The following is a 20,793-nucleotide window of genomic DNA, read 5'->3' on the forward strand; positions in this document are numbered from 1 at the left end:
CCCTGCCAACCTGATTGACGCCTAACTCTGCTCCCCGGCTGGCCCGATTGCCCCCAACTGCCCTCCCCTGCTGACCCATTCACTCCTAACGCCCCTCCCCTGCTGGCCTGATCACCCCTAACTGCCCTCCCCTGCAGGCCTGGTCCCCCCCCAACTGCCCTCCCCTGCTGTTCTGCACCCCCACCAACTGCCCTCCCCTGTAGGCCTGGTCCCCCCAAACTGCCCTCCCCTGCAGGCTTGGGTCCCCCCCCCAACTGCTCTCCCCTGAAGACCTGGTCTCCCTAACTGCCCTCCTCTGCTGGCCAGGTCTCCCCTAACTGCCCTCCCTGCAGGCCTGGTCCCCCCGCTACTGCCCTTCCCTGCAGTCCTGATCCCCCCCAACTTCCCTCCCCTGCAGGCCTGGGTCCCCCCCAACTGCCCTCCCTTGCTGGCCTGGTCTCCCCCAACTGCCCTCCTCTGCCAGTCTGGTCATCCCAACTGCCCTCCTATGCTGGCCTGGTCACCCCTAACTGCCCACAACTTCCCTCTCCTGCAGGCCATCTTGTGGCGGCCATCTTGTGTCCACATGGGGGCAGCCATCTTTGATGACCACATGGGGGCAGCCATCTTGTGTCTTGGAGTAACATCTTGCATATTACTCTTTTATTAGATAGGATATATAATGCACATAACATTATACAACATAATAAGGAGAAGTTGAAGAGATGTCTGACCTGTTAATTAGGAAAATATAACATGTTCCTTGATTAGTATGATTCATTGAGGTGACAAGTTGTGGGAAGCAAAATGCTTAAGTAATAATACAAGGCCTAATGTAATTAAATGTTAAATGAACAACACGGATGCAAATTGCTATTGCAGTTTAGCCCATTTTTTATGCATTACTCAGCTATGTACTCCTGGCAATAACAAATTAGACCTGCCATCTAGTTGTCACTTGGAAGTTTGATTTGTTTTATGTGTCACTTCATTGACATGGAGTGTGGGGAGGATTCTGTGTCACTGTGAGTAGTCGTCATCTGTAACAGGGAGGAAAGGGCATGAGTAGGACAGAGAAGAATTACAGCTAAGTATTGTACACGAATACTGTTGCCATCATAATTGTTAAATTTGATATAATAGGTATCTTTTTAAATTGGAAGAACTCTTAACAAAAATTATTTTTATTATCTTTAGTGTAGGTAGACATGAAGAAAATGTATCATTTTCAGTATGTGATTGTTTTCACATGCAAATTATTCTATAATACTTAACAAGCCAACAAGGCAACCTGAAGTTTTTGACATTTTTTATGATGGAATGGTTAAGTGTAGGATTATTTGGTAGGGGATTCTGTGTTATAAAATGAAAGGGGCATTCAATAAACCTAGCTCTTCAGTTACTTGGGATGTCTAAACCAGGAGACTCCTTAAGTAGAGTGAAATATTGAATTATATGTTTCCTGCTGACTTTAAGAAATTCAAAGAAGTATTCCCATAGAAGTGCTTTAGCACAGCATATTTTAGTACTCCACTTGAGCATCTTGGCACTCGTTTTGACTAATTTTCTGCTGTCATTAATACAAAATCTATTCATGTTTAATTATTCGGCACTATCCCTCAAGAATTTACATTTCAACACAAATACTTTCAATTGACTGCCTATAATAATTCAAGTTCATATTTATGCATTTTTATTTCACTGGAATTATCAAGACCCCACAGATCTTGATTGCTTAAGCAGCCAAACTTTCTGTCATCACAATAAGTATTTTCTATGATGCATGAAGTATAATAACTGCACTATGACACTTTTCTACACATGCTTCACATTTTTACCAATTCGTTGTTAACAAACATCTCAAATCATAAAATCCTCCGTGTTGAATGTCAAAGGGTATGTTTTGCGAAAAATCTAATAAGCTTGATCCAAAGTACTGTCTTAGTTTTCATTAAGTTTTAAAGACGCCATGAGTTAAACAGCCATTCACCCAGTCCTTAGACAGAAATATCAAATGGTTGTGGATTCTGCTGTGTGGCTTTGGCAGGCTACTCCCGCCACTTTTTGTGAAGAATATTTGTTGATTGTTCCAGAAAAGAAATACGTTTCTTCAGGGTGTCCTGAGCCTGAATTCAAAGAGTACCTGTCATAGATAAGCTCATAGAGACAAAGCTTTCTACAAAGGTGGGGTTGGCCCATACCTGAGTGTCACCCGTGTCACCTGATACGATTTCTCTTTTTTGTTTTCTGAGTGTGCATTGTGAGAGACGCACCCTGCTGCATAGGTTTAATGCAAGTTTATAAAACTCAACTGAAAATATTTAGGTGAGATGATCTCCTAAGACTCTCAGCCCTTCATTCCTCCTGTACCTCAAATTTTGCCACTACCAAGTTCTATCAAATATCCTAGATATTTGAATTCATAAATCTCAGCCTCTTGAAAAATGACCTATTTACTTGCATTTTAATATTATGCAAGTGACTGTGTGTGTTTGAAGGAATAAGTCTCATGCAATTACTTGGTAAAATTTTGCCAAGGACATTGTCCACGAAGTTACTCAGGGTCCACTGCAAATGATTTTATTTCAGAAACTTCTAGAAGGAAAAGCAAGAAGAAAATTGTTTCTCCTGCAGAAATAGTGCTTCTGTGTTTTCTCGTCCCTAGGACTCGGTGTAACCTTGTATGTTCACTTTTGCGCCTTGCCTCCAAGAAGTTCAGAGTCAAAGTCTTTCTAAGGTCCCAATTATCCTTTTGCTGAATTTATTTTAGTGTGCATGTGTCTATTTTAGGGAAAAAGTGAGATGTGAATTTTAAAAACAAATATGTAAATAATTATGGCAACACCATACTTTCATACTATCTTCTAAATTCTTGTCCTTAGTATTTCTTTTTAATTGCATCCTATAATACCCTCTTCAGTAATTTTGAAATCTGACCTTCTGATCTTACAGTTCTTTCATCAGAAAATAAATACTTAATGTTCAGGAATAGTACATTTTTAAGAGAATTTGACTAATTACATCATTTGCTTCTATTCGTCTAATGCAGCCCCAAAGTTGAGGGATCAGAATTTGCTTTTAATTCACAGCTTCCCTGATATCAGATGCATTGCAAAAGCTACAGTGACATTTTCTATTCCTTCTTTAGCAAATAGAGATGTTATAAGAAGTGAATTAGAGTGCTTCTTTAAACTAAAATTTTGATCAGAAATATACCCAGTCCTTCATACAAGAGCTTGATTAAAAACTTGATAAACCTGCATAGACAGTATTACTTAGAATGTTGCTCCATCAACCATCCCAGCTCTTCCCCATTTTCAGTTTTCCTTTTTCACTGAAAGGGAAATTTCTTCTCTTCTGTGAAATAAAAAAGTTTCCAGATTCCAAGGAAATAATTAATCTCATAACTTCTCGTTCAGAGCCTGAGTCCAGCTTTCTTTGATAGATCTTCTGAAAGATTATTTCACACTCAAAGATCAGACCCGTCACCACCAACTCCCTTGATCATCCCTCAAATTGAAATTCTGGTTCTCACCATACTGAATTAGTTCCTAGGAAGATCACATGACTACTTTTGCACCAAACCCCAAGGTTGAATCCTCAACTCAATCAGCCCCATTTTCTTGAGACATTTATTTCTGTCCCTCCTTTTTAAAAAAAATTTTTTTTGGGGGGGGCACTTTCTAAGATTCTGGGCTTGGCAATGTACAACAGATGACCCTACTCATAGTTGCACAAGTCTGCACTATATGCTGTATTCCACTCTCAAAATAGAATTCCAGTCATCTACAAAGCTTTGGTATTTCATTCCAAATGTCAGCCAGACATTTGACAAATGTACTGATATATTTTCACTGAACTCTTTATATTCTCCGTCACCCATCATCTTCACTGATATTCCACCTTATCTACTCTGTCACTGGTAAATTCCTCTTGACTTACCTATTTCTGGTACTAACTCCACTGTTGTCGTTTAATCAGTGTTCATAAACTTGAGATGAGGTTTGACTGTTGATTACACTTATGGCTTGCATCCTACCACTCACTGAATTCTGTTTATTCTTCCTTTGCTGAGTTTCAAATCAGTCCCATAATTTTGAATTTTATCTGCTATCATTTTAGTTCTAGTCCTTCCTAAGCCATACCTATATTCTTGTATAGTTCTTTTTATATAAAAAAAAATTCATTGATTGAGAGAGAGAGAGAGAGAGAGAGAGAGAGAGAGAGAAACATCCATGCGAGAGCAGAACATCGACTTGCTGTCTCCTGCACACCCCATACTGGGGATTGAACCCATCACCGGGGCGTGTGCCCTGACCAGGAATCAAACCGTAAACCTTCTGGTACATGGGATGACGCCCAACCAACTGAGCCACGCTGGCCAGGGCTCTTGCGTAATTCTTTAAACTCAATTCCATCTCATACTTCCTCCATACCATCTATTCCTAGGCAGGCACAGAACTAGGATTTGTGCCTGGAAATTGTAAAATTTGGGGCCTTTTTTAAAAAAGAAAAGCAAGACACCATTATGAGCAAAAAATTAGGTAGAATGATGCATATTTACAGTTAGGAAAGACACCATATACACAGAAAAGGATTTAAAAATAGGGACGTTTTGAAGATTCAAACCCTTATCTTCTGACATCTTAGAAAATGTGCAGACACACACATAAATTCTTCCTGGGTTTTACGTGGCTCCCAGCAGAGGGCTTACACATGCGGAAAGTGCAGGAGTCCCATCGGAGCGAGGGGGACTGGCGCCTGCGCCTCATTGGTTGTATGAAAAGTCTCCTTGGCTCCTGGAACAGCCTTTCCCAATTCTGGCTTTGACAGTGTCCGACGTTGCCATTTTAGAACAAAGTCTAAGTTGTTTATATGTTAGAGTGTGGTCTTTTGAAATTGAGAGGCTAAGTCTCAGTTCCAGGCTTAGTTGAATTTCCATACAATTTGATGTGGTGTTTCTGAGTCTCCCTCTTTCTAAAGGAGAGGCCTGTTGGAGTCTTACATGCGATAATGTGTATACAATGTTCAGCACATAATCTTGCCCCTTTCTATTCCTTTTTAAAAATATGCCCAGTTAGTTCCTTTAACACAACAGGCCATCACATGGGATTGCTGCTCCCTCTCAACGTGTGCTGTCTTGGTCCACTGATGTTTCCTGGCTCAGGGGTTATGGGTACAATGCTTCATTATTTACTAAATGCACTAAATGGAAGAATAACTAAAATGTATAGCCAAATAGTTGTCAGAGTTACTAATTATTGGATCTTTTAGTTTTAGCAAAATATTGACCTGAGCCTCATAGAATACCACAGGCACACACACATACCACCTCCCTTTCATCTACAAATATATACAACTCCTAAGTAAAATATAATTTTTAAAATACCTTGCTAGGATAAAGAAAAAAGAAAGGAAAGGAAAGGAAATTCCCAGGCCAAGAAATGAATAGAAAACTCATAGGCAGAATTGTAAGCCCTTAATTTGATAGGGTGGTAGACGAGGAAGGTAGAAGAAGTGAGGTCTGAATACCCTGTCACGCTCAGGAGACATGGATTTTGGCGTGGGACTCGGCAGGAAATGAATACTGGACAGGAAGGTCGGGCCCTGGAAGGCCTCCTGCTCTATTAACGAGGAATTAAAGTGTCTCCTTACAACTTTAAGAAATAAAATAGGCATTGTAAGCATTGAGGTTAAAATCTTAGCAAGTGGGTTAAGTAGAAGGTAAGTTTCAGCCAAAGAGAAAATCCATAAACACAAAACTATGGAAATTACAGAGAGAAAAAGAGAAGGGAAATATGAAAAACATGTAAACTAAAGACTAGAGTGATGAAGACATAGCTAACTGGCATTCCAGAGGAGAACTTGGAATAAGGTCCTCCTTCAAACAGCTGAGGAGCAGGCTCTTTGGAACTGAGTAGTGAGGAGACCATTGAATCCTAAGACCAGAGAAGTAGACCGGTGCTGAGTAGCATAGATGAAAACAAACCCATGCCTACGGATGTCACAGTAGAAACCGCAGACCCATGGCATTCTTTTTTTTTTTTTTTAATATATTTTTATTGATGTCAGAGAGGAAGGGAGGGGAAGAGAGAGATAGAAACATCAATGATGAGAGAGAATCACTGATCAGTTGCCCCTTTCACGCCCCCCTCTGGGGATCGGGCCCACAACCCAGGCATGTGCCCTTGACCGGAATTGAACCCGGGACCCTTCAGTCCACAGGCTGACGTTCTACCCACTGAGCCAATCCAGCTAGGGCCCGTGGCATTCTTAAAATGTCGACAGGAAGAAGCAAGATATGGTCGAAAACAGGACAGAATGAACACACTTCTTGTCCTCAAAAATAGATGTCAGAGCCAATCTTCAAAGTACTAAGAAAATGTCCTCAAAATTGGTAGAGAAACTACTTTTAACCTAAAAATCAATGCACTGCTAAAGCCACATCCAGAGAGAGGAAGGAGATCCTGCAGCGACTGAGGTTCCCAGGCGCAGCTGTCTCCTCCGGGGGCCCCAGAAAGTCCTCTGAAAAGAAGGAGGCTGACCCCAGAGGGAAGCGGTGGAGAACTGGCAGTAATGGTGAGGAAATGGGAAGAACAACACCTCGATTTTATATCAAATGGACTTTAGTTCTTATCTGTGCTTCACCAGTTGTTACTTAGGGACCTTGTCACCCCAGGTTTTCATTTCTGGGAAAATGGAAATAAATGGCACTTACCTTACACGTGAAACCAGCAGCACTTGAAATAGCAATGTGAACACTCCTGCGTCGCCCAGTACGTGGTGTCGGAGGAACGTGATAAAATGCAACTTAATCTGACATTTCATCCCACCGTTCCCTTCACTGGGAAACCCTCGCTGCCTTAATCTGTTGAACTGCTTGGAGAACTGAATCAATGATGTCCTTATCTACTTACCCCTTCCTTCTGGCTAAGAGCAGCCTTGTGTCTCTCTCTCTTCTGTGTGCAAATTTTACTTGTGGTACCTCTTCTGTAGCTTTATTTTATCCTGTCTTCTATTACTGTGCCTTCCGTATGGGCCTTGACTCCCTAACACGGAGTTCTATTTCTTGAGGACCATGCTTCTTAGTTTGTGCGTATCTGTATCGCCCACAATGTTGTGTGCAGTGCAATTAGTTGCTCATGAACGCTGCTCAATACACGTCCAATTCAATTGAATTAAAATTATTGAATGAAAGATGAGTGAGTGAGTATTTACTAATGTGTTACTTTGTGGTAGAAATTAGTTGGGAGATAAGCTAATTTTTATTGTGTACTATGTGCCTCACAGTATTCTGCAATTGGCATTTGAATTTAAAAGCTACCACTGACAGAAAATCTAGCCTAATATATTTTAAATCTTTAGGGAGATTTTTCCACTAAATAAGACAATGATATAACATTTAATTTTTTATCACATTTTATTTTTACTCTCTTTTTAATTCTTGAAATACTATTTTAAACGTATTTTCATCTACTTGTCAATTATTGTGACTAGGTAGTGACATTAAATGTATAAATAGAATTTTGTGTAGTGTTAGGTTTCCCATGTAAACTATTAGGGAGAAGATGCTGTGCTCCACAATAATCATAAGTGTATATAGTCACTTTTTTCAGAATTCAAAGATGCTTCCTAGTGGAGATTTAGATAAGGGGTCTCTTAGTTAAAAATGAAAATATCATTTTGGTTGATAATTTCATTTATCTTATTTTGATCAGAGGTATTTTCATATGGCATTAACTAAACTGAACTTCTAGGTATCAACTCTAAGGCTATATAAGTATAGACGTATATGTAGGTACCAACTATTATTCCCCATGCATTTGTGAAAGATTATTATTAACGGCCAATAATGTTTTAAAATTAAGGCCAAAGCATAGAGCATCACTTCATAGAAAAATATGTATCATCAAACCCTCACTGAAGGTTAATTAGCATGTTTGTTACAAACACATTTTCAAGCCCCTTTGCATTAGTCGAGAGAATTTTCTCGAGAAACTGCAGCAAATCCAATGGTTCACATACAGCTGGGTCCAAGGGCTCAAATGTCAGGGGTTTGATGCTCCCCATTTCTTACCTGTGCTTCTCTGGGCACTGCTTGCCCTCTCAGGTGGTCCTTGCTGCCTGCTGGGGAAGGTTGCATTAGCAGCTCTTAACCTCTGTTCTTAACACTCACAGTCTAAGAGCAGGCTCCCAGCTTCAGGTCCTGGTTCCCATGAAAGGACTTGGATTGGCCCTTTTTGGATCGTAAGTCCATCTCTTGGATCAGTCACTGGGAATAAAGTGATGAGCTCTATGATTGTCTAATCCTACATCATGTGGCCAGGGTCAGGCCAAGGAGCCTCTTTGCTTGCCATTTTCACTAAAACCATACAGGATGAGGTCGAGACAGTCGACCTGCTATTTTAGCCCACATTCACCATCTTTATCTGAAATATTGGATCATCTCAGGTTCCGAATTCAGAACTCTTTAGATTTTGGAAACATAATAGAGTATATATTCTGTTATTGCATACAGCAGGAATCTGGGAAAACATCCCATATACAAATTTATTATTTCTGCCACAAAACGTATGACTATGCCCAGAAAGTAGGAAAAAGAAGGATTGTAAGTATTCTCATGTCATTTTTATGCCAGTTGAGTTTGCCCCAAGTTTTTGAAAATCTTTGTATGTACAATATTAGGATTTCAGAATTGCCAGTTGAGAATCTATACTAAACATACTTGGTTGGATGTGTATTATACCCTACGTGCTAGGCATTGTACTAGCTTGTACAGTAAATTCTATGATGGCAGAGACAGCAGTGTTGGCCTCCATGTCTTTGGACTTGACATGTAGAAAGTACTCATTAAATATGCTGGTCGAATAAATAAGTGAGGATATCAGTGATTTTTGTGTACATTACTTCATGGAAGTAATTCTCACAACTGCTCCATGACATAGAGATTATTTTTTTCTATTCAGAACTTACAGAATGAGTCTCAGTTTTGCCACTTATGAAAACAGAGATAATGATACTTGGCAGGATGAGTGAAGCTCAGAGAGATTAAATAGCAAATTGGTCAGACAGATTGCAAGTAGTTGAACTGTTGCTGAACTGTTAGGTTATTCCACTGATGTTTACAAATGCCGCTACCTAGTTAACCAAAGGGATCCCTTAGGGGCTGAACACTCTGTGCAGCCTATAACAATTAGGCATTTAGGTGCAGAGATACCTTTTGGGGAAAATAGGGTATGCATATCATCCAAGCTACCGAATTCTTAAATTACATATTTCTACAAGATGTCAAGATTAGAAGAAACAGTCTTAATTCCGGCCCTACCTAAACTCTGACTGGTGAATAATTTGCTTTAATTATTTTTGAAGGAGCTCATTCTACTTATAACCTTGGGTGGATGTAACCGTTGCTCTCCGTCTGGCCTTGTCTAATACGTGATTAAGCTACACTTCAACATTAGAGGCTAGAGACGTTGCTGAATTAACCCACGAACAGAATCTTACATTTTTTATTTCTTTGTACTACATTTTTATAATTTTAAAAGTCCTAAAGCATCTCACATGTACAGCAGAAGTTCAGAGGACTCTAGCATTGTTTAGAGCAAAAACTGGAATAGCTAGTTGGTGTGGTGGTAAGAATCACATGCGCACACAAGGAAAGACTCATTTACATTGTGCCAACAGCAGTCACATCTGAAGTCCCCCATTAAAATGTGATTTTTTTTTTTAACTCCAAAAGTTCCATGTGACAGTGTGGCCATCTGTTTAATGTAACAGCCGCCACTGCTTTGGGCATAGATAATTATTAGGATGAGGACAGGGCTGGGGAAAGATCAGCACATCTCAGTCGAAAATGACAGTTAATTAAGAGGTAATTAGGGAGGGGTGCTTATTAGCATTATATTATATCCTAGGAAAGAAATCAGTATCCAGTCTTATTAATCTAGGTATAAATCATGTAGAGTATAAGGCTGTATACATTTTGAATCATTATTTTAAAATCTAATATGTACATTTAAAAATATATATATATTAATAAATAGCATATTTACTGAACTATATTCAACCAGGGAAGTATTGACTTCATAAATTATTTTTTGAATTCTTTGCATTTGTTTTTTTGTGGGTTTTTGTTTTTGTTTTTGTCAAAACATTTATCTCACGTTCCTACGTGGAAGCTTTGTGTGATCTGGCTCCCCTTACTGCTGTGCGGGCATCTGCAGCCCTCCTCTCGGGAGGAACCCGTGACCACAGCCCTGCAGCACACAGATTCCCCCGAGGAGCGCCCGTTAAAGCCCTGCGGTCTGCAGTTAGCCGTCCTGGGATACTGTCTGAGACATAACACCCATGGTTCCATTCGCTCAAGCACTCCTTACATGCCAGAGGCAGCAAAATGAATCAGGTAGCATAAAGCTATGCTCAGGTTCATTCATTTACCAGAAAAGAAAAAAAGGCCAGGTCTCTGGGGGTTCAGAGGCTTCTAAATAATGGCATCCAAACATATTTTAGTTTGAGGCTTTGAAAACCCTAATGTACGTCACTGTACATGCTAGATTCCCAAAGGATCTTTTATTTCGTAATTTCATATTTATCTCCTCTGGTTTAATTTTCATGTTTTTTTTTCTTATCTTTCATTTGCTTACCTTCATTTAAAAAAACTGTTCAGTGTCATTAAGGACTTCATCTTTCAGTTAGATGATTTTGTATGTAATTATCGTAAAAGAAAAACTTTCTTGATTATCACAAATGATAAGAGTTGAAAACAACTGGTAATTAATTAGGAGCTTGGTTGGGGGGAGTTAATTTCTATGTGGGCTACAAAGAAGATGGATGTGCCTGTTAAAGGGATATTGTTAACTCACATTTTAGAAATAAAACATGTAGGCACGAATACATCTCACATCTAAAACATCACATTTTTGTCGTACCCGAAGTGTTTTAGTACTGCTTTTTAGTTTGTATTTGAGCTGAACTCCTTTTCAAAGGGTTTCATCATATCAATGGCCACACGTTAGACTGTCAGTCTTCATAAATATTTCATGTTAATGTTGTTTGACCCGGTCTGAGTGTCTGTCAGGTTTTTCCAGCTCCGTTCCAGCCCCGTCACTTGTTGTCTGGCTGTGTCACAGGCCGTGAAAGACCTGAAGGACTTGTCTTGTTGGCTGAGCCCAGTCAGCACCCCTTCCCCTGCCGCTCCAACTCCCGCTCGATGGCCTGCACTAAGCCCTCGCCACCGCGGCGTCCTGGGAATGAATGAATGATGGATCGGTGTCGCACCTAGAGCCTTACCTCTAGCTAGCGTTCATTTTCCATCTCTGCAATCTCCATTTCCTCTTTTTATTTAAGTAAGTTGGAATAAAGGGATGCTCCTGCACGTCCCGTGAGCTCTTCCGAGACGAGCATGGGCCTCTGGACGCTACTGTTCATCACTTGGTCACGTTTTCTCTCTCTCTCTCTCTTTGTAGTCGCGACCTATCCCTTCCCACCTTACCTCAGCAGTTGCAGAGAGCATCCTGGCCTCGGCCTGTGAGAGTGAGAGCAGGAACGCCGCCAAGAGGATGCGCCTGGAGAAGCAGCAGGTACTGGGCACCGAGGGGCCGAGGGGCCGGGGCCACAGCCACGCGGGCGGCTCAGCGGGCCTCCTGGCCACGCTGAGCGGGTGGATTTTGAAGTTCACAGAGACAGGGGTTTTGTGTGTTTCTGATACGAATTTAAACTTGGCCATGAAGGTTCACGAGCGCCACGGAGACCTAACAAGCCAGATGTTCTGTGGCGGAGACCGGACAGTTGTAAATGGCTGGGTTACAGGTCCGTGTAGCATCCTATCAGAAGGCTGGTCAGTCAAGGGACAGGTCCTCAGTGACCACTTACCACCACACTTGTCCGTTTTCCTGCTTGGTTATGCTAAGGGCCTGACTGTGTTCATTTCTCGTGAACGTCAACCTGCCTTGTGATCCCTGTGGCCTGACTGCTAAGGGGCAGCACGTGGCGCGCGGGGGGGGGGGGGGGGGGGGGGGTGAGAGCACACACCATGGGCCCCATGGGAGGTCCCTAACGTGGGAACATGAAGTAATGGAAGTGCACATCCCGGGCCCACCTCCTCGTCAGTGAGTCATTCACTGCGTGCCATTCCGTGTCCACTCCTGCGTCTCTCTCCTGAGGGTGATGTCCCGGTGGGGTGGGCGTGAGGATGTTTTGATCTCGTTCCCTGGGGTTTCACTCAGTTTCTCCCTTGCTTCATCTACCTCTGTCTGTCTCCCCTTCTTGTGTCTGCTATGTCTTCCTTTGTCTTATTTTTCTCTCTAGCCCACTTCCTAAATTATCCCTAATACAAAATTAAATTATAGCATATAAATATTACACATAATTTAAGTAGTGCACATAGAAGGGTGCTGTAGTCTTACTTTCAAATTATTTTTACAACAAATGACAGAGTGCTTCATATGTCTAATTGAGATTGGGGTGGGAAGATTAAATTGTTAAGCCAGTTTTGTTTTTCCTGTGAGCCAATGAAAATAGAAAAATAGAAGTAAATATGTTTCTATTCCAGGCTTCCTTATTGAAAAGTGTTTCAGAATGGCATTATTTTAAATTTAATATGCTTGTTATTAATATGGCATGTGCTAATAATTTTAAACGATGCAAAAGATGAAGCCTTTAGTTAAATAAAAAATTGTATTGGCCTCAGATAAAATTTATGTATGAAAAAACTAACTTTGAATTTGCTAATAATTCTTTGCTAAGTGTTTATTCACATATTCATGTTCTCAGTTGAGACTTTTGTCATTATTATAATTCTAAACTTTATATTAAAATGGGTGATAGTACTATAAATGGTGGGGCAAAAGTAGGCTTACAGTTGTGAGTATGCAAAATAGAGTTTATTCTTGTATTATTATTTATTAACTAGAAGCCCGTTGCACGAAGTTTTGTGCAAAAGACCTTCCTTCACCTGGCTGCTGGCACCAGTTTTCCACCAGCACCAGTTTTCCTCTGGCCACCCGCTGATCGGAGCGCCGTTTCCTCTGGCCTCCAGCGTGGTCGGCCACCCCGAGTTCCTTCAGCGCCGCCGGTGGAGGAACTCTGGGTGGCCCATCGCGCTGGCCGGAGGCACTCGGATCAGCGGGTGGCCAGAGGAAAACTGGTGCTGGTGGAAAACTGGTGCAGGCAGCCATGCAATCAGCCACCCCAAATTCCGCCACCGGCGCCTTCTGCCAGCCCCATGGGTCCTCCCGCAGCGCTGGCCATTGGGGCCAGCAGGAGGCCGCCCGCCGCCAGCCCAATTGGCCACCCTGAGTCCCGCCCCCAGCCTCCCAATGGCCCAATCGTGGGCGTAGCGGAGTGATGGTAATTTGCATATTACCATTTTATTAGGTAGGATTATTATATTATTTTCATACAAACAATGGTAGGCCTACTTTTGCCCCACCCTACCACCTCGTGTTGTGATTGAGATTACACATTCTGGCGTTAAATACATCTGGTTTTGATTCTCAGCTCTACTCTTACTAATTGTGTAACTTTCAGAAAACTATTTCAGTTCTCTCTACCTCTGTTTCTTCATATGCAAGATAACAAGATTAGCAGTATTAGTCCTGTAGGGTTGTTATGAGAACTCTAAATGACAGATTTATGTTATGTACTTAGCATTTTGCAGGGCACATAGTAAGTATCAATAAATCAGCTTAGAAAAGATGATTTTAACTGATGTTCTAGCTTTTCTGTTGCATCAATATAAGTAAAACTAAAAGCATTATTTGTACTCTTTCTTTCATAGGAGTTTTAAAATCAGACTCAGTCTATTTGAGAGATTATAATTCTAGAAATTTCAATGGCAGGATTCTGGGATTCTGTGGATTCTCCTGGTTATCATGTTGCCATATAGCCATTTAGTCTACACTCTAGAATATTCCTGCGTTGTGTCAGTCACATATAGAGTAGTTATGACTGGTTCATGTTAAGTATTACCTATACAGTGGTCGGCAAACTCATTCGTCAACAGAGCCAAATATCAACAGTACAACAATTGAAATTTCTTTTGAGAGCCAAAATTTTTAAACTGAAACTTCTTCTAACTCCACTTCTTCAAAATAGACTCGCCCAGGCCGTGGTATTTTGTGGAAGAGCCACACTCAAGGGGCCAAAGAGCCGCATGTGGCTCGCGAGCCGCGGTTTGCCGACCACTGACCTGTGACATCATTCTGTAATATCCCCCAAAGCTGTTCATCCACCACTATGTGGTCAATTATCTGGCCACTGTTGGCCTAATCTGTGAAATCGGCATGTGAATATTAAACGCACAGATTTATCTTGAGGATTTAAGAAAGCAGTGCCTGGGAAAGCACGGTGTGTTTCATCAGTTTAAAGATGTTTGATATCCACCATTTGCTCGAGTACCTCACGTGGTGGGAAAATCCCACCCCCAGCACGGAAGGCCTGCTCTTTCGTAAAGCACATGTCCTGGTCACACATTCTGATGGTCTTCCCATTGGGCTCAGATTTGCTTCCTGGAGCTTCTACCCACTGAAGAAAAACTGCTCACAGTCATGAGGAGTGTGACTTCTTACTACTGTCCCGGGCGTAGGGACAGGAATGGGTGGGGACCAATTGGCCTTCACCCTGCTTCCCATATGAACCATTCTTCTTCTCCGTCCTCAGACACGAGGCTCTGTCACCTGAGAAGGCGGGCTGTCCAATCTCACTCCCGTAGCAGTGTTCTTTTCAGGCCCTGCGAGGGCTCATGGGCTTAGGATTCATGAGAGATACGGAAGGAATGACAAAAAAATACATCTTATGGTTCATTATAAATCAGATAGGCACTTCACAGACGTTTCTCTCACTTAGCATTTATTCTTTATACAAGAATAAATGAGAGCAGGCATTATTATTCTCACATAGGAGGAAACTGAGGCTTAGAGAAGCGAGGCGGTGCATACAAGGTTGCTCAGCTGCCTGAGCAAGTCCAGGTGTAAGTTCATACGACGTGAGGCTGACACTTGCCATCTCTCCGCGACCCTGTCCCTTTGTGTTGTGTTCACTGAGGGGAAACCCATGTTCAGGCACAAGCTCTTCAGACTCGTCCCATCTGGGCCTCTGCTCAGTGTTTTCGGCAGGGCGGCTTCTGTTGGAAAACTGTCCGCTTTGTTCCCAGAGACCTTTCCTTCTTCCATAGCCGCGGGCTTCCCCAGCGAGCAGTTACTCCGAGAATGATGCTTCTGTCTCAGTATGAGCCTGACCGAGGCTCCCACCTTCCCAAAGCGCTTCGCATCACCGGAGAAGCTGGCCATGCTCTGAGAGTGCTGGCTGCCTGAGGGGGTTTTACTTTAAAATATCTACACCGCTCCTTACTGGGAATCCCACAGATTGCTTTGGACATGCCACACAAAGGCTTCTGTGGGTGACTCTGCACTTCCCACCACAGCATGGAGGTGGGCATCCTCTCCCGCTGGGACCCAGACCCTCTCTCTGCACAGGAAGAAACAGCCAGAGTTCTTGGGGGCTCAGCAAGGAGATCATCTCTTGCCGTGAGCATTCTTCACCCAACTCACGATGCCTGGACTTCGCCGGTGACTCAGAGGTTCGTCACCGAGCCCTGTCTTTCTGTAGGTACTTGAAGGTCCTAAACCAGACAATCATGGGTTCTATGGAGCCGCACGCCTGGCTGCTTGCCGCCGTGGTGAAGGGCTGTGAGTGTGTGTGCCCTTCCGAGCCTGTGGCGCTTGACGAATCCGGTGAATTTCCTAAAGCTCTTCCATCTGTGCCCGGGAGGTGCTGCGGACGGGCGGCCTCTCTGCAGCCCACCGTGGCCGGGCCCCGGGGCGGCGTGTGATCGTGCGGCCTCGGCCCTGCGGCAGCCCGGGCCCGGACGGCGCCTCCTGCTCCGCCAGGCGTCCGGGATCTCAGAGCCGAGGTCAGCCTGCAGCGCCTTGCAGGGTATCTTCAGCATCACGTTTCCGTTCCCATGAAAGCCTAGACTTTTTAACTTATCTAGGAAATGGTTCCACACGCTGACATTTCAAAAAGGTGGCCAATGCCAGCCTTCCCTTTCATAATTCTGTGACACGGCTCAAGTGAAAAGATTGTCTCTTTCTCTGCCTTTGCTATTTCATTACTTTTCTCCTCAAAAAATAAAGATATCTCAATGTTCTTGGTTACAATTTCCAGTGGTTCTCAACCTTTCTAATGCCGTGACCCTTTAATACAGTTCCTCATGTTGTGGTGGCCCCCAACCATAAAATTATTTTCATTGCTACTTCATTACTGTAATTTTGCTACTGTTATAGCAACGAAAATAATTTTATGGTAATTTTAATCGTAATGTAAATATCTGTGTTTTCCGGTGGTCTTAGGCTCTACATCAGCGGTTCTCAACCTGTGGGTCGCGACCACAGGTTGAGAACCACTAGCAGGGTCGCCTAAGACCATCGGAAAACACAGATATTTACATTACGATTCATAACAGTAGCAACATTACAGTGATGAAGTAGCAACGAAAATAATTTTATGGTTGGGGGTCACCACAACATGAGGAACTGTATTAAAGGGTGGTGGCTTTAGAAAGGTTGAGAACCACTGAACTAGACAGAGGCAGGGAATCAAACCAGCAACCTCTGAGTGCGTGGGACAACACTCAACCAACCAGAACCCACCAGCCTGGCCAACGGCTCCCCTCTTTTATGGACAGGGACTCTGAATGTGGAAACGTCATGTCTTTTGGGTGTCATGTATGGATTGAGGGGAGAAGGTAGGAACAAGCCTCAATTTCTGATTTTTTTTTGCCTTTTTGTTGCTCATTTGTATTCTGGCTTCATTGAGAATTTTTCCACATCTTTATAGAAATTATTTTTTTAAAACTTTGGGTACATCTTTAGCTTAGGGTGTCATTAATTTCAAGTTGATAAATGTCAGGACGTGAGTAGGTGGTTTGAATTCAGACAGAGAAATTCAACATGTTATGTTGATACACTTCTCAGCGCCAAAGTCGGGGGAACATATGGTTTCCAAGGTTCTCCGTGAAGACAGCATTTTCATTAATACCACTTGTTTTACAACCACTTATTTTTAGGCTTCGCAGATAAAGGAAGAATCTGACATATTTGGTTTATGCCAATACATTCCTTTTTTGTAATTATGTTTTCTCATAATCTGTCCACTCTTTGCCCTGTCTTTTCTCTTTAACCACGTTAAAACCCATTAGTTACTCTGGAAAAAATAATGTTTTATGTATTGGGGAAAGTTTTTATAAAATTAGCGAATGCAGTAGCTTGGCGTGTTGAACTGTGCTTCCTGAAGAGACTGGTGTTTGGCACGGTTCATGGGGGACCAGTGGCCACGAGACACGCACGCTGTTCTGTTGCCCGGCCCTTAGGAGAGCAGGGCTCCCCTAGAGCTGGGACTCCAGGCCGCTGAGGGCTGCCGCCTTTTCTTCCCTTTATTGATTAAGGTAGTACATATGTGTCCTTACCCCCCCACTCATGCCCTCACCCGCCTGGTATCTGTCTCCATTGACGGCCGCCTTTTAAAATGCTTTTGTTATCAGAGTAACGGGGGTGGCCTCTCCACACTGGGTTCTCGGGCGGGGTCCTCGGGACAGCTCAAGCAGAGGACCTCTCTGAGACTCGCAAAGGGGCTGCGTGGTCTCATTGGTGTGGCAGTGCATCCCGGGGTCCCCCGAGTCCCCTTCCCCCGTAGGAGGGTGCTGGGTCTCGGTAGAGCTAGAGGCAAAGCCAGGGTCCGGAGCCTGCATTCCGTGCTGGCGCCGGGTCCAGTTCAGCATCAGGCTGGCTGCGGTCCATCGGTCCACTGTGTTGGGGTGAATGCAGGAGAGCGCGCCCCCGAGGTATAAGAGCCCCAGGAGCATAAGAGGAACCGAAAGCACAAGAGCCTAAGAGTGCAAATTCCTGTTAGGGGGTTAAAGATCCCCAATTCCGTGCCCTTGCCGTGGCCCCGCCCATTCCGGCCAATGACCTGTTCCCAGGTGTGACTGACAGCCAAGGACCTTCCAGATGTCACCCCAGCTTTACTGGGCATGCGTCTGTTCTCCTCCCTGTCCGGTCCCTTCCCCCAGCGATCCCTGGGGAATAGACTGGTAGCTCCCTGGGGAGGGGGAGGCTTTAGCTTCCAGCTGATGCCGCCCAAATGACATGCCTCTAACATCTGGCCTTCCCTTTGCGTCTTTCCTGTTGTTCACAACGAGGTTCATTACAACGGTCTCGATTTTACTTTCCTTTTCAGGGGAACTCTTTCTAAAATATCAGTGCATCTTTAGCTTATGACAAAAGGTTTCCGACCGTAAGTGTTAATGATGGATTTGTCTGTTCATCTTCACTCAGGACTGTGCAGTCTGGCACCTGAGCGGCAGCCCTAGGCCTGGGTATCTCAGAACAGGGGCCAGGACGGGTGGCCGTACAGGGTCCGTGCGGAAGCAAATCCTGGGAAGGTCAGCTTGCGCTCTTGGTCATTTGCCTCTTTTTCCTGATGTTGAAGGGCGCCTGGCGTTCTGATTCGCTTGCCAGCAATGTTGACCTTTTCCGACCAATTTTGCTGAAATGGTTCCAACTCCTAAGTTTCTCACCTTCACGAAGACACCCCATCGTGTTTTCTTTGCTTTGTCAACAATATATTTTTTAAATTTTCCTTTTGCTTCAGCCCAATGGTGGTTTTTTTAAAAAATTTTTTTTTATTTTATTGTTTAAGGCAGTGGTCGGCAAACCGCGGCTCGCGAGCCACATGCGGCTCTTTGGCCCTTGACGGTTCTAATGCCACTTCTTCAAAATAGACTCGCCCAGGCCGTGGTATTTTGTGGAAGAGCCACACTCAAGGGGCCAAAGAGCCGCATGTGGCTCTCGAGCCACGGTTTGCCAACCACTGGTTTAAGGTATTACAAATGGTAGTACATATGTCTCTTTTTTTTTGCCCCCAGTGACCTCCCCCCGGCCTCCCCTACCCCCCAGCACTTGCCCTCGTCCCCCCGCCCCCAGTGTCTTGAGTCTGTTGGTTGTGCTTATATGCATGCATGCAAGTCCTTCGGTTGATCTCTTACCCCGCAACCCTCCCCTAAGCCCAGTGGCTTTTGGATGACTAAAGGACAGCCCGTGTTTGTTTTTATTTGCACCCTGCTCACCGGGTGTCAGGAAAAGTGCCTCTGGCTGCTTTAGGAGTTTACACAGAGCAGTTTTCTGAGTCCTTACCTGCACTCTCTCAAGAGAAACCTGATGCTCATGTAGATCAAACACCAAGCCACCTTCATTTGTCCCCTTTTTGTGTTTTGCCGAGAATGTAAGCAAGATCAAGACTGTAACCTATGCAGTTACATGGGGAGGCCAGTAAGATTGCCGACATTCAGAGCCAGCTTCTCATTAAATACTTCTCTAGGAACACCCGTGCTCTTTTTGGTTTGTTGGTTTGGGTGTTCGTTTTATTTAGGAAAACAGACACTGCGTTCTGGCCCTGACGCTCACGGACACTCAGGCCACCCCAGCATGTGGCAGGCACAGTCACTTTTCTCGTCCCTGGGATTTGCGTGTGGCCTCCTGTTCCCAAATCCTCTAGAAAAGCTACGTGAGGTTTATGCTTGGTGCTGTAAAGAGGGCAGCGAGCCGAACGAAGTTCAAAAGAGGTCAGAGCTGTGACTATAAACTTAATAAAATAGGTGGATGCAAGTGAGAAGTTTATCTAAATCCCAGAGGCATTAAGATTTCCATCAAATGCAGCAGTTAAAGCTCTTTACCAGTGTCTTTCCCACTGGTCATTTCTTTACCTTTGCTACATAACTGCTTTCAGTGGGGGGACCTGAGGCGTGTGAGGAGGGGAGCCTGTGACTCAGGCCTGGGAATCAGTGTGGGGGTGTCCGAGTCATACACGTGGGCATCCACACAAAGTCGCTCCAGTTGGGGATTACTCATGCACAGCTTTTCAAAAGAGCCTCCTTTACACATGATTAAACTAACATTTTTACGACTGGGACATACTAGATTAGTTTTTAAAAATTAGAGCTACAGAGGACCTTACACACCACTTAATTGAATAACTTTATTTTATATAAGAAATAGGCCTGGACAAGTTGTTTTTTTCCAGTTTAGATTTTCCTTCTTCCTTCCTTCTTCTGTGATTTTTCCATATTTCACTAGAAACAGAATTTCTCTTTAAAAAAAAAATAGACCAATCCAGTACAAAGAATTTAGCTCCCTTTTGACTTCAGGGTGATGTTCTGAGTAATGAAACTCAGAATGCTTCATAAATTGCAAATCATAATGCCATCAGACATTCGAACATGCCAGGATTTGAATACTCTTTGGGATGCAGAACTCAGGAGGTCACATGATTCCATTGCATTTTTCTATCAGTTATTATTGCCGATGAAGCAAATTAGAGAATCCAGTGAAGCTGTCAGACTTTCTGGGGAACTTCCCAGGTATCCATGTGTCTTCTTTAATCCTTTATTTAGGATTCTGCACTTTGGGGTAGTTTTAAAAAATACAGAATCCTTTGTATATTTTTTTACATTAAATTAGTTTATTGAGCTATTAGTTTGTTAGTTATTTGATCATTTTATATTCTCAGAACAAAGTTTGTTGAAACCATTTCAAATACCCTGATGCAATTTTAAATTCCAATTTCTTCATTACTCCAATTGCCAGATCAACTATATTTGGGAAATAAGTCAGGGTATGTATGGGAAGCATACATATATCATTATACTAATGCAGGTGTATTATCTTGTACCTTAATGTTGACTGCCCGTAAATTTTCTCAGGTATCTTTGTCCTAAAACTCAGCGAGGTGTATGTCATTACTATTAGTACTTATGACAAA

General features: G+C 43.2%; 1 protein-coding gene across 4 annotated transcripts in view; it reads left to right on the top strand.

Annotated features, from left to right (window-relative positions):
- Nucleotides 1-20,793, top strand: part of NOL4 (nucleolar protein 4) — a gene marked incomplete at both ends in the record, with an annotated part of 223,237 nt that overhangs the window by 158,062 nt on the left and 44,382 nt on the right. For 3 of the 4 annotated variants that reach the window (XM_079785152.1, XM_079785151.1, XM_079785153.1), the window contains one exon: nt 11,445-11,558. The exons of the other annotated variant lie outside the window; for it this stretch is intronic. In XM_079785152.1, the coding sequence (XP_079641278.1) occupies nt 11,445-11,558 (114 nt within the window). The remainder of the gene's footprint in view (nt 1-11,444; nt 11,559-20,793) is intronic. 4 annotated transcript variants of the gene reach the window in all.

Source organism: Cnephaeus nilssonii (genome assembly GCF_951640355.1).
Source record: "Cnephaeus nilssonii genome assembly, chromosome: 11".
Classification (NCBI taxonomy): Eukaryota; Metazoa; Chordata; class Mammalia; order Chiroptera; family Vespertilionidae; genus Cnephaeus; species Cnephaeus nilssonii.